General features: G+C 48.0%; 1 protein-coding gene and 1 non-coding gene across 2 annotated transcripts in view; both read right to left on the minus strand.

Moving 5' to 3' along the window:
- Nucleotides 1-247: 247 nt before the first annotated feature.
- trnae-uuc (transfer RNA glutamic acid (anticodon UUC)) lies at nt 248-319 on the minus strand. The gene has a single exon. It is a non-coding gene; the product is annotated as a tRNA-Glu (tRNA).
- Nucleotides 320-1,374: 1,055 nt separating this feature from the next.
- med12 (mediator complex subunit 12) overlaps nt 1,375-13,483 on the minus strand; it is a 34,537-nt gene continuing 22,428 nt past the window's right edge. The window contains exons 28-44 of the mRNA XM_061235101.1: nt 13,245-13,316; nt 12,663-12,832; nt 11,136-11,297; nt 10,785-10,896; nt 10,422-10,511; nt 9,686-9,795; nt 9,132-9,267; nt 7,634-7,783; nt 6,712-7,077; nt 5,976-6,120; nt 4,919-5,139; nt 4,533-4,607; nt 4,230-4,441; nt 3,533-3,746; nt 3,045-3,314; nt 2,230-2,311; nt 1,375-1,879 (exon numbers count right to left, since the gene is read on the minus strand). Of these exons, the coding sequence (XP_061091085.1) occupies nt 1,842-1,879; nt 2,230-2,311; nt 3,045-3,314; nt 3,533-3,746; nt 4,230-4,441; nt 4,533-4,607; nt 4,919-5,139; nt 5,976-6,120; nt 6,712-7,077; nt 7,634-7,783; nt 9,132-9,267; nt 9,686-9,795; nt 10,422-10,511; nt 10,785-10,896; nt 11,136-11,297; nt 12,663-12,832; nt 13,245-13,316 (2,625 nt within the window). The 3' untranslated portion in view covers nt 1,375-1,841. The remainder of the gene's footprint in view (nt 1,880-2,229; nt 2,312-3,044; nt 3,315-3,532; nt 3,747-4,229; nt 4,442-4,532; nt 4,608-4,918; nt 5,140-5,975; nt 6,121-6,711; nt 7,078-7,633; nt 7,784-9,131; nt 9,268-9,685; nt 9,796-10,421; nt 10,512-10,784; nt 10,897-11,135; nt 11,298-12,662; nt 12,833-13,244; nt 13,317-13,483) is intronic.

A 13,483-nucleotide genomic window follows, 5' to 3' on the forward strand; every position in this document is an offset into this window, starting at 1 on the left:
CGTAACGCTTTCATAGCTATTTAGCAGTAGCGAGTGGGAAATACATTATCAACAGCTCAAAGTGTCTGTGTTTTCAACGGAATAGCGTTAACTGAATACAATCCAGAAATATCTAAGCACATAAACCCGTACATGTTATGCTAGATACACAGTTTGGGGAAAGGCTTTACATTAATCAGTAGAAACATATTACAAAATGTACTATGTCGATTAAACATAAAATAAAATGGAAACCAAAAAAGTGCCATTCCCATACCGGGAGTCGAACCCGGGCCGCCTGGGTGAAAACCAGGAATCCTAACCGCTAGACCATATGGGAGGTCATATTTCAGTATCTTGAACTACGGTTTAGAATGTTAATGTGTAACAGGTACAGTTTAGATAGTTCAAGACGTAAAAGGAAAATTAACATATCAACATGCGTCAAGGCTTAATTGCATATTAACGCGACAAAACAACCGTAACATGTTATGGTTAAATATGGAAATTACGATTAAAAACAAAGCGAGGAAGCCAACGCTGTGCACAGAATGTCGATTATTGGCAAACTAGCTAGCTAACCTTAGAACAGCAAGGGGAGTGATATCGACGGAGTACAAGGACGTATACATGGATGATAAATGCATACGTTAATTCTACGAAATAAACTAACGTTAGAGGCTTCAAATGGCCTGAATGCCTATGTTGTCAGAATTGCTGATCAGTTAGCATGAATCGGTATGTCTGTGACTGCTACAGATGAGATGTCCGGTCTAGTAAATTAAGGATTTTACACCTCGTTAAAAGCTCCACCACCCTTCACACTGTTCATCACAAAATCTAAATTTGGTTGCGTAGTACACAACCAATTCAACTAAAAATACATGGACAAAATAAACTGCATCTAGTGAGTGCTACGGCCACACGGTGGCAACAAACACTTACGGCTAGCTACCGTACCACCCTCCAAAGTTCAAGTAGACCCACGATAATTGCGTAGCGTTAATGCTACTGGTTTAATAATGGTGAGTGCATACGTTTAACCTTTTTTCAATGTAGCAAAAGTTAACCCCCTGGTTTATTCACACCCACTCCTGGGTTCATTAGTCTAACGCTGTCGTGAAATTCCACATTAATTCGGAATGATGAGAGTATTCCGTTTACAACTACACGTAAAGTATAGCATTCAGTTCATAGTAGTGTACGAGTAAACCCATTTCGGAATCATGGTTTAATTGGGGCAGTATACCGCACTTTCTAAAGGCTCATTAGGAACATTCCTGCTAGTCGTTGTTAGAAACCATTCCGTACATTTTTGCTGCAGCCATGTAGACAGCAAGGACATCGGACATTTGTGAAGGTTCAACATTGCAATGAGAACAAGACTAAAAAAACTGACATGATTTTTTTAATGAGAAATACACAAAACCAAAAAGAAAATGTACAAGTTGAAATAAAATAAAATTTAAAAAATTGCATTATTATAATTTCTTGGACTTCTTTTTTTTTTTTATACATAAACTCTTCCATTATTCTCCATGATCACTATTTTCACAGCAAGATCCCTTCCATCGGATTTCAGAATTACACCTTTTCAAGTGGAGTCAGCAGGATTTGGGCAACACATAAGCAGGTCACTGCATCTACGTTTAAGTAGTAGGTGGAGTTAGTGCCCTTCAGGGTGGCAGGAACGGACCCCACCCCATCACTACACCACCGTGGCAGAAGTGGTCGTGATTCTGGGTCTGGGTGCAGGTGTTGCCCTGTTGGGTCCCCCACGACACTGGGCACACTCATCTGGGGGCTCAGAACACCCCCGCTCACACACACACACACACACACACACACATTTACACAAACTATCAGTAATACGGGGTGGTGTTTTGTCCAGGTTGTGTATCTGTAAGAAGGAAAAAACAAAAATCAAAAACATTACAAACATCAAAACATTAAGGTGGCCTTAAATTTACAGATATCATTTACACTTTTTAAATGCACCAACCACCCCTCCTTACCCTTCCCATTCTAAAATCAACAATTAACCTTTATTTGTCATGTGTGAGAAGTACAAGTGCTAGAACACTGTTATTCCTACTCCTGATCTGCCCGCTAAATGTATGCATGCATGCAGATCAGGCTATGAATACAGGCCTAAAGATCACAAATGATGTATAAATATGGCAATACAAAATATAAGTAGCTGTAATTATGAAAATAGGCCATGTCATAGCAGAGTGGGTGGGGCTTTACTCGAGAGCTGTTGCTGGAGCTGTCTGACCAGGGCTGCCGTCTGCTGCTGCTGCTGCGTCTGCTGCATGCCCTGCCGGGGGAACTAACACACACACGCACGCACAGACACACGCACAGACACACGCACAGACACGCACGCAGACGCACGCGCAGACGCACGCACAGACACACGCACAGACACGCACGCAGACGCACGCGCACAGACACACGCACAGACACACGCACAGACACACGCACAGACACACGCACAGACACACGCACAGACACACGCACAGACACACGCACAGACACACGCACAGACACAGACACAGACACAGACACACACACAGTCCTTTTAAATACAGGATAACCTGATATCGATACACTCTCTTAACATTTACACAGCAATTCAACCGCATTATGTAGGACAAGATAACACCAAGGCGTCAAGTTTGTGATGGAAGGTAAATGGAGTAACTGAAGGGAATATACCAATTCAAGTCTAAAAACGGCCCCGTGTTTGTAACTGCAGGATGCCTTAACATTTTCATACAATTGCAGCTTCAAAAAACTGCTTTGCAAGGAAAGAGCACACGGCATCTAAACCTTTGTTGAATGCGGAGACGAGACCAGACGTGCGTTAGCTAACGTTAGCTAACATTTGCCTCCTTGAATGCACATCAGACGTGCCATGGACGTTAGTTAACGAAACAAAAAAAATGGAACTAAATGGAATGTTCACTTCAAATCATTCGGCAGTGACCGTTTGCTGCAAAAATGCCCACGGATGTTCGCGGTCTTGAGCGAACGTCAGGAGAGCGCAGCGCAAAGCTCACCAGAGGCTGCTGAGGGGGAAGAGGCTGCATGCCCAGGGCCTGGGGTTGCTGGCTGGGGGGCTGGGCTGCTGCCACCTGCTGCTGGACTTGTTGCTGCTGGACCTGCTGTTGTTGCTGTTGTTGCTGCTGCTGTTGCTGCTGTTGTTGTTGTTGCTGCTGCTGCTGCTGCTGTTGGACCTGTTGTTGCTGCTGTTGCTGTTGCTGCACCTGCTGCTGTTGTTGTTGCTGCACCTGCTGTTGTTGCTGCTGCTGCTGCTGCACCTGCTGCTGCTAAAGAGCCAAACCAAAAAGAATAAGAGCCACACGCAAGCACACGCCCACAGAACACAAGCTCTAATCGCATCCCCCAATTCGCTGAAAAGGGGTGGCCCAAAAACAACCGTTCCGTTAGCTGTGGGACTTTAGACGGGACTATCTTGCAAGTACACCATCGAGCATACGGTAATCTAACTATTTGAAAACAAAGCACTGAGATTCGAAGAGCCTACCCTCAGGGCCTGCTGTCGCAGAAACTGCTGCTGCTGCGTCTGTTGTTGAACTTGCTGCTGTTGTTGCTGTTGTTGCTGCTGCTGCTGTTGTTGCTGCTGCTGCTCGGCCAGTATCTGGTTCGGTCGCATACCGGGGTGCACCCCCTGGCCCTGCATGTGCCCCAGTCCCGGCCCGGGCATCAGGGGCGCCTGCTGGATGGGCTGGTGTGGAAACCTGCCGGCAGGGAGCGGAGGTGAGGCGAGTCTCAAACGCACACACCAGCAGGGGGCAGACTAACATCATGACACACCAGCAGAGGCTGTTTACCATGACACACGACTTATTCCAGAAGCAGCTCGGCTCAGAGGAAATGAGAAACGATGCAGGGAGGTTCTGCCAAAATGAAAAGGCTAATTTCCTGCTTTTGTTCCCTCTGTGGAAGGCACAGCTTTACAAGTTCTACATGACTGCAAATCAGTATCAGCCAGTACCAAAGCAATGAAAAGCAGCATCAAAATGTAATGGAAAGGAGCAACAGCAGGGCAGTCCAAACGTGTTCCTGTAAGATCTACCATCCCATCGGTTTTCACTCCAACTCCAGGAACAGGTTTGGGCAGCCCTGGCCTACAGTGAAGCTTCAAAATCCTTCTCCACGTGCAATGCGGAGACGCCGTTCACCGCTAAGCGGAGCTGGGTCAGGCAGGGGCAGGCCCTCACCTCTGCGTGTTCTGCATGTTGTGCACGTATCCCGGGGCCTGCTGGTGCACGTAGCCGCTGGGCCGCTGCTGGATCTGTCTGAGCGAGTCCACCATGGCGGGGTTGGCGGCTGGGTGCGAGCCTGGAAAGTTCTGGTTGGCGTACGCGGGAGGGACGATCCCGCCGGCCTGGGAGGGGTGCGGCTGCATGTGCGAGCCGTACGTGGTGTAGCCCTGCGGGACGCAAATTCGGAGAGTCACGAAACGGAGATTACGGAAAGGAGCACCGAAGACTCGCGCGAGACGCACGTCTCGGGAGACTTGCCTGAGACGGCTGCATGGATCCGTACTGGGGGTTGGGGGTGATCTGTCTCATCGGCTGTCCCAGCATGCTCTGGTTCTGGGGAAAAAAGGAAGAGGAAGAGGGAAAATATCAAACCACTTCCAATCAGACCAGGGCCTCACACAAGGTTTTGCAGAAAGGCAAGAGTGTCATGCCTTGTAGAACTGAACCTTATTTTCCAGCATTTGTTGAGCAAACCCCTTGACATAACATACACTTATTGTATGTCGCTCTGGATAAGAGCATCTGCTAAATGACTAAGGTAACACACACAAAAAAAAAAACTGCATTAATCACAAGTTAACTAATTCAAACTTCATTTAAAAAAAACAAACAGAACAAACACACTTCCTCCAATGGAGACTGACCAGTCTGGCCTGGAGTTGCTGGCGCAGTATCTGTCCCTGTGGTATGGTTGGCTGTGGCTTGTAATTCCCCATTTGGTACTGCTGTTTGTCCAGGCCCATCAGGCCTGGCATACCGGACATGGCGGGCATCATGCCCGGGTACGTGGGCCTGGTGGGCATCAGCTTTCCGATGGAGATGGAGTTACGAGCAGGCCGGTAGGGCGTGTCCAGCCGGGGACCTCCTGCAATACGGAGCATCAGACCACAGAAACACGCTAATGTGACAAATGGTCTTCCCACACAACTTGTCACAGTTGATCAGCGCTGCCATTTTAACTACTGATGAGAGCTGGCCAACAATCGTACGCGAGGGAAGTGATTTGTATACGATCCCTAATTACTGGAATTTCTGGCCGGTGCGAGCACACATATGGATGTGTTCAGGCTTTACTGGGAAAGGCCTGTTGTATTTACTCCTCAATTAGACCATCTCTGCTGATTCCCTTTTCTGTTTCGGGTAAAAAATATTTATCAAGAATAAAAGCCAGGACGGCTCATACAAAATAGGCCATACACTTCCTTGCTCTAAACTGAACTTGCACACACGATAACAGAGCCAACCTATAGCAGGGCTGCCCAACCCTGGTCCTAGAGATCTACATCTCATTCTAGGTTTTTCACCCGATTCTGCCAATTAGCAGCTCAACAACATCACTAGCGGTTGACTGTGGTTTGATTTTGGGTTAGGGTTTAAGTCAGGGGTCGGCAACCCTGGTCCTGGAGAGCCGCAGGGTGTGCTGGCTTTCGTCTCCACCTTAAAATAAGCAACCGATTCAGACCCAAGAAACCAGGTGCGGCGAGTTAACCGTGTAACCAACGGCTTCCATTGATCAATTAATGCCAAGTAACAACGAAAGCCAGCACACCCTGCGGCTCTCCAGGACCAGGGTTGCGGACCCCTGGTTTAAGTGAAGTCCTACAGGACAGTAGATCTCCAGGACCAGGGCTGGGCAGCCCTGCACTAAAAGGGTACATAGAGGGTACGGTAGTGAGGGTTCAGGGAACACTCCAAACAGACCTGCAGGTAGTGGCTGGTTCTGGGCGTAGATGCCCAGGGGTTGCTGGCTGTACATCCTGTTGAACTGGAGCCCCTGCTGGCTGAGCAAGAGGTCAGGGGGCATGCTCGTCCCATAGGGTACCCCTCTCTGTGTGGGCACGTACTCCTGGAGAGAAACAGACACACGCTCGCTCAACTGTCAAACATACACTGAGGTCAAATTCATTTTTAAATCAGTATGATAAATACTGACAAGAGTTATATTGAAAAGTCGCTGTCAGTTTCCGTCTTCCATAAGGTAACTGTTCTGTCAAATCCTGACTTTCATGAATACATACAGATGGTCGCCATATTGAAAAGGCGCTGTCAGTTTCTGGTTTAGAGTTATGGTAAGTCTTTGCCTGATCTGGGTGAAATACCGAAACTCTTTAGATCCTGGTAAAATTTCAAAACACACTTACAGATCACTGAGAATTTTCAGCTAAGAATATTATTAACCAAAAAGTACAAACATAAATTCACTCCTAAAATGAACAATGTTAAATTATTATTATTATTTTTTTGAAGGGCGGTCTTGCATGTAGATGAAGATGAAAAATGTCATAAATTGGGATAAAAACAATTAGCAAATATTACTGAAATGATGCTGCAGTAAAGGAAACAGGTGTGTGCAACTATAAAAATGGCAAAAAAAAAAAAAAACATCTGGTTTCCACAGCGCACCGGCACGTGGCTCCAGCGCCCCCTAGTGGCTCACCTCGGTCTTGCTTGTGGACTGGTTCCTTTTCTTCTTGGCGGACTTCTTCTTGGTCTCCGTGGCGACGGTGGGCGTGCTCTTCTCCGGCTTGACGGCCTCCACCATCTTCTTCTCGGGCTCCTGGGGCACGGGCGTGGGCGGCTCCTCCTCCTCCGGGGGCAGTGGCAGCGGCTCCAGGTAGTAGCTGCGGGGTTTGGGCTTCAGGTGTGTGTGGTACAGCAGGAGGCGCTGCTGCTCCTCGAACTTGGTGACCTTGCGGTCCACTCGCACCGTCCCGAACCAGCCCCAGGACAGGGGGGCCGAGTACTTCAGCCCCTCGAACACGTCCCACGGCAAGATCTTCTGCTTCGTGGAAACTTGAAGGCCCTGTTGGGTGGGGAAGTTTCACTTTGATTCAGCTTTTGTTTTTTTATTGAATTTTAAAATCTAACACAACAGAACCAAGCACATTGTTCTGGGGGAGGGAGGGATGGACAATACAGTGAAGATAGCCCTCTCTCAGTTTGTCACAGGCAGAAGACAAAATGTACAATGTGGCTGAAAAGCCCTTCTGTCAAACCGAGAGCTTCAATGGTTTCAATCATAACTGTGAGGTTAAGGCATTACAGGAAATCCTTTTTTTTATTTATTTATTATTTTTTAAAGTTTATTAAACAGCCCTGGATTTAAAAACCAAAGTATCACAAGATGGAGACATATGAGCTGGCAAGGACACAGACGGCTGCAGCCAAAGAGCCTGACTTAACTCTGAGGTTAAGGTTTCAAAATATTAGTTAAATGTTATTTACATTATTATGATAAATTTTATCGCCCTACTATTTAGAAAGTAAACCATCGGAAGATGGAGCCACTTCAGCTGGCCGGGACACAGCCCGCACTCAGCCGGCTGGCTGCCTGTAAATAAAGCGCGGCGGAGCCCCACCTCCTTCTCGAAGCCGGCGATCTTGTTGCCCTTGGTGTCGATGAGCGAGCCCTGGGGCTCGCAGGTGATGACGTCCCGCGTCTGCTTGGGCAGAGGCAGCAGCTGCCGCACCTTCTCCAGGCTCTCGGACTGCCGTTCCCCCAGCTCCTTCTGCGGGAGGACGGGCCACACTCGCCGTTAGAACGGGTTACACGCCGTGCCCGGGCAAGCCTGGTCACCTTCAAACGCCTGCGCCCAACTACCTGGAGGGCTGCGGTGTCTCGGGTTTACTCTCGAGTTTACTCTCGAGTTTACTCTCGAGTTTACTAACTCAATTACCATCAGCAGCCATTATAGGCCTTGGAAACAAGATGGTCGATTCAAATGAACAAATGGCTTAAAGGTACAATAGGTAAGATTTTTGTGTTTAAAAAATTGTTACAAGACCATCCCCTTCCTGTCATTGAAAAAGGCTCACTGACATGTTGACTCACCCACTCCTGTGTTTATACCACCAAGACACCAATGCTCTCAGACTAACTTGTGTTGGGACATTCCATCCTTTTCCCTCCCCTGCTTATCATTTTATTTATTTCTATTTATTAGTCACAAAAAGAAAGAACAAAAGCAAGCACACAAAGTAATTCTTGAAATAACTTGTGCTGGGGAGGTTGGAAACCATACAAGGCTTATACTAGAACGTCCCCCTTAAGAAACAATCACACTTCATTTAACAAAGCTCTACTGCATTCAAATATATATATAACAAAATATATACTATCCTACAGACTGCATTAAACATATTTGCATTCATCCCACAATCATAAATTATATTAATATTTTAATGTAGTAATACAGCTCATTACTGTTATGACTGTCATACAAACTGCATTCAAATTCTGCATTCAGCCCATCACTCATAACAGAGACCGGAGCCCAAGGCTAGCACAGAGGCAGTCTTATGACCGGAGCCCAAGGCTAGCACAGAGGCACAGCTATTCCCGGAGCCCAAGGCTAGCACAGAAGCAGTGTTATGCCCAGAGCCCAAGGCTAGCACAGAAGCAGTGTTATGACTGGAGCCCAAGGCTAGCACAGAGGCACAGCTATTCCCGGAGCCCAAGGCTAGCACAGAAGCAGTCTTATGACCGGAGCCCAAGGCTAGCACAGAGGCACAGCTATTCCCGGAGCCCAAGGCTAGCACAGAAGCAGTGTTATGACCGGAGCCCAAGGCTAGCACAGAGGCAGTGTTATGACCGGAGCCCAAGGCTAGCACAGAGGCAGTGTTATGACCGGAGCCCAAGGCTAGCACAGAGGCAGTGTTATGACCGGAGCCCAAGGCTAGCACAGAGACACAGTTATGCCCAGAGCCCAAGGCTAGCACAGAGGCACAGCTATTCCCGGAGCCCAAGGCTAGCACAGAAGCAGTGTTATGACCGGAGCCCAAGGCTAATACAGAGACACAGTTATGCCCGGAGCCCAAGGCTAGCACAGAAGCAGTTTCTCCTGACGCTGGGTTTACCCGGAGCTTCTTGACCAGGTTCATGTAGGCCCTCTTGTTCTCCTCCATGCTGCCCTGAGAGATGCTGGACATGTCTGCGGCCAGTGTGCCGTTGATGAGCACGCTCAGCATGTCCAGGACGGTGGTGAACAGCTCGCTGGGAAGAGAAGGAAAGGGGTGAGACACAGGTGCAGCACAGACCACCCCTACAGTAACACGCTCAGAGAAACGCTACCAGGGCTCCCCAACATGCTCGCATTTTCACCATGACATTTTAAAAAGTGACCTGCGGACTTCCTCAATTTAACCGAGAAAAGCGTAAACAGAATGAGAAAATAATGCTTTGAAACTGAGGTGAAACCAAGGGAAAGTGTGGAAATGACATACAAATGAAGCAAAACGGCCCTTAGCTACAAAGGTGATTTATGAATGCTGATGCGTTTAAACAAAGGAGGGCCGGGGGCCTCGGAAGACATTTTGATGAACACCGCAGTATATTCACTCCGTTACTGGTCGCATAAGGTCGCCGTGGCGATGTAAATAGGCTGCGGTTGGGGGAGGTGGCTGTCACTCACTTGTTGGACTGCATGTCCACTGTGCCGCTGCTGATGATGTCGAGCAGAAGCACCGCCCACTCGGTGGTCTGCTGGGTGCTGCGCTGCACCGTGTCAAACATCCCGCCCACCTGGAACACAAGGGCGTCAGACTCTGAACAATACTGAGATCATATCAATATCATACGTCATACAGGCACACATACACTCAGTGACCACTTTATTAGGGGGGCGACCTGTAGCGTAGTGGTTAAGGTAAATGACTGGCACAGGTCGGTGGTTCTAATCCCGGTGTAGCCACAATAGCCACAATAACATCGAGTGGATAGGTGACAGCCACACACAAAAAAAAAAAAAACGAATAAAGTCCAATAAATACCAAATAAAGTGCCCACTGAGTGTGTGTGTGTGTATATATATATATATATATATATATATATATGTATATATACATATAAAAACTTTCACAGCTACAGATTTTTACAATTAAACATTGTGTTCATTTACTTTTATCGTTTCTTTTATTTATTTTTATTACAGTACACGACAGTATGAGTCATGATATAATTAATTAGAATATTAAGTGTTTAGTACGGCTAATTATTATTACTTGATTTATCAATATTGGTTTTATTCATGCGAAAGCAAACACATACAAGTAAAAACTAAAATTCTGCAGAACGAGAATGATACTCTGATACTCGTTGTGTCAAACACCCCCAGGGTTATTTTGGTGACAAAGGCAAACGGCACTCACCAGGTTGAGCCGTAACTTGAGGGCCTCATGCATCATCTGCTTGGCCTTGCAGTCGTCCTGGTACTGGTCTTCACGCCAGTTGGTGACAATCTTGGGTGATCAAAAAGGATGCAGCTCAATACACAAAGCATAGAACAAGGTGTGCTTGCATAAGAAAGGGACAGCCAAAGGCCTGAAGGCATTTGTAAGGGGGGTGGTCTCTGGTAGGCGGTGATGTCACCGCTTCAGCCAATGGCAAGTGTAGTGGGTGTTGTCTCACCTACCAGAGCCAATGGGCTGAAGATGTGCAAGTGTAGGGGGGTGGCGTCTCACCTGCGACAGCCAATGGCTTCAAGGCATGCGAGAGTAGGGGTGGAGTCTCACCTGCTGTACCTGGCTGAAGAGAGAGGTGAGGAGACCTTCTCTCTGCTCGTCCTGCCCCTTTAAACAGGTTAACACCAGAGACAGGAAGGGCTGCTGGCTCAGGAGCGACATGCTGAAACAGAGGCAACGCAAGCCTTCAACTCAACCGCATTGAGTTTACAGCGCATTCATACAGTATGTATAAAACAGACCAGCACAGCACCCTCAGCCGAAGCAACGGCATGAGTCAAAAGCAGGGCTGCCAAACTAAAGTCCTGAAGGGGCACATTTTCTGCAGCCTCTGGCATTTCCTTTAGCTGACTGCAGCAGGGGGGGGGGAACGGGACATTACTTCAGCGACGGCCTCCTCACCTCTTCTGTTTCTGGCGGTCCCTCTCCTTGCGGGACGAGGAGCCCAGGTGCTGGCCCTTCTCCAGCTCCTCCCCGGCAGCCTTCAGGACGTGGCCCTGCACCGAGGTGGGCAGCTTGGCGATGAGAGGGGCCACCAGCCACACCCCGGAGCGCTCCGAAGAGCTGGGGGACGAACAAGGGCCAGGTAAATGCTAAATACAGTGCATTTATCCACAGGCTTTATGGGTAACGTCGCTCATTCACCCATTCACGCACACACACAGACCAACAGTGCCTCGCGTTGGGAGAAATTTCGGGTTACGCGTCTTGCTCAGGGACACTTCGACACACCCAAAGCAGAGGGATCTGTAGCGGCCTGTAGCGTAGTGGCTAAGGTAAATGACTAATCCCGGTGTAGCCACAATATGATCCGCACAGCCGTTGGGCCCTTGAGCAAGGCCCTTAACCCTGCGTTGCTCCAGCGGAGGACTGTCTCCTGCTTAGTCTAATCAACTGTCTGTCGCTCTGGATGAGATAGCAATAATGCAATAATGGGATCGAACTGGCAAACCCTCCGACCGCCAGACAACCGCTCTTACCTCGTGAGCGAACGTCGGCCGAACTAACACCCACTGCCGGTAGCCCCCACTGACCTCGCACGGCACCGGGGTGCCAGCGACAGAGAGAGAGGCTCGTAAACGTGCTTTAGGGCGGGTGCCAGGCTGGCGCACGGGGCATGAGAATTCTCTGGCGACGCCGCCATTTCTGGGGAAAAGCAGCTGGTCGTATAACACTGGAACATTATGACTATCTGAGCAGGACATTCGTTCAGTTTATCTGGGCTCTTTATTCTTCCCACTGCCAAGAGCTATCCGGGCGGAATTTACACAGGTGGGTGGCTCAGTTTGCAAAACAAATAAAGGCGGCTCAATTTACGGACTAATAAAGATGTTATTTATCTTCCTGTCAATGCGGTAACAATGAGCACAATGGCCCTGATGGTGTTTGCCGCAGTGTCACCTGTTTTTTAATCTTCTTCTCATTTCACTGGAAAGTCAATAAAGTGGCTTTATAAATCTGCAAATGAGGCTGAGCAATTAAGCGGGTTGGGAATGACTGAGTACTGGTCACAGTGTTCAGTCTGGTCTGGAGCACCTGAAGGGTCCCACAGGGTCATCTCCCCAGCCAACTCATTAAAATACTCACTCCCTCACTCACTCTCACGACTAGCAGGCTGAAGATTCTCCACAAGAGGGAGCTATTAACAGGCAATGACCTGAGTAGTGCTTCGCATCAATGACACCGAGTCCTTGTTTTATTAACTTTATCCCGAAAGTTTTATTATTGTACAATCATACGATGTTCCGGTACTGGGTCGGTGCGTCAACTGTATTTTGCAACCCGAATTTAAGGACCATTAACACAGGCAGAGGGCGAGTCAACATGTCAGTGAGGCTTTTTCAATCATAGGAAGGGATTCACAATGGCCTTGTAACAACGTTTAACACAAAAACGTGACCTGTTGCACCTTTAAGCGACGGCACTGACCTGAGCACGGGCTTGAGCTTGTTGGCGTTGTTGCTGTTGGAGACGGAGTTGCCCATGCTGCCGGAGCCTGCTGACCCGTTCCCCGAGGGGTTACTGGAGTTCATCTCCGCTGACTTCTGGAACACCTCGATCGTGGCCTTCGCAATGTTCTCCAGCAGAGAGTTAAGCTCCTGGCGAAGTAGACATGGCGGGCGCGCGCACATACACGCACAACGCACATCTTATTACCTCCTCATTCCCATTCAGGAGACTACAACTGATTAAACACAGATTATACGGTTATGAATGAAAAAGATTCATGAAGCCAATTAAATACAGAAATGGGCGTCGTAAAAACTTTGGATTAATGGGGCTAATTCAACAGAGCAATGGTTATTATAAAAGTTACGCAGGTCGTTTAAGGCAGCAATTGTTATGAAAACTATGCACACAGTGCAGAAATGGCTGCCAGAAAATGGACTCATTCAGCGCATTCAACATCACAATGGTATAACTCTAAGCATTATCTAAAATGCACGGAAATCCCAGAAGGCTTTGTCCTAATCTCCCCATGTGGTGGGGACGCGGGCAGGGGATGCTTACATTGTTTGTGCTCTGCTTGATCATCAGCTGGAGCTCCAGAGAGGACTGCCTCATGGTCCACTGATCCATGTTCTGCAACCACACACACACATATATACACACACACACACACACACACACACACATATATATATACACACACACACACATATATATATACACACACACACATATATACACACACACACACACACACACACACATATATACACACACACACACACACACACACACACACA

The sequence above is a fragment of the Conger conger genome, chromosome 3 (assembly GCF_963514075.1).
Source record: "Conger conger chromosome 3, fConCon1.1, whole genome shotgun sequence".
Classification (NCBI taxonomy): Eukaryota; Metazoa; Chordata; class Actinopteri; order Anguilliformes; family Congridae; genus Conger; species Conger conger.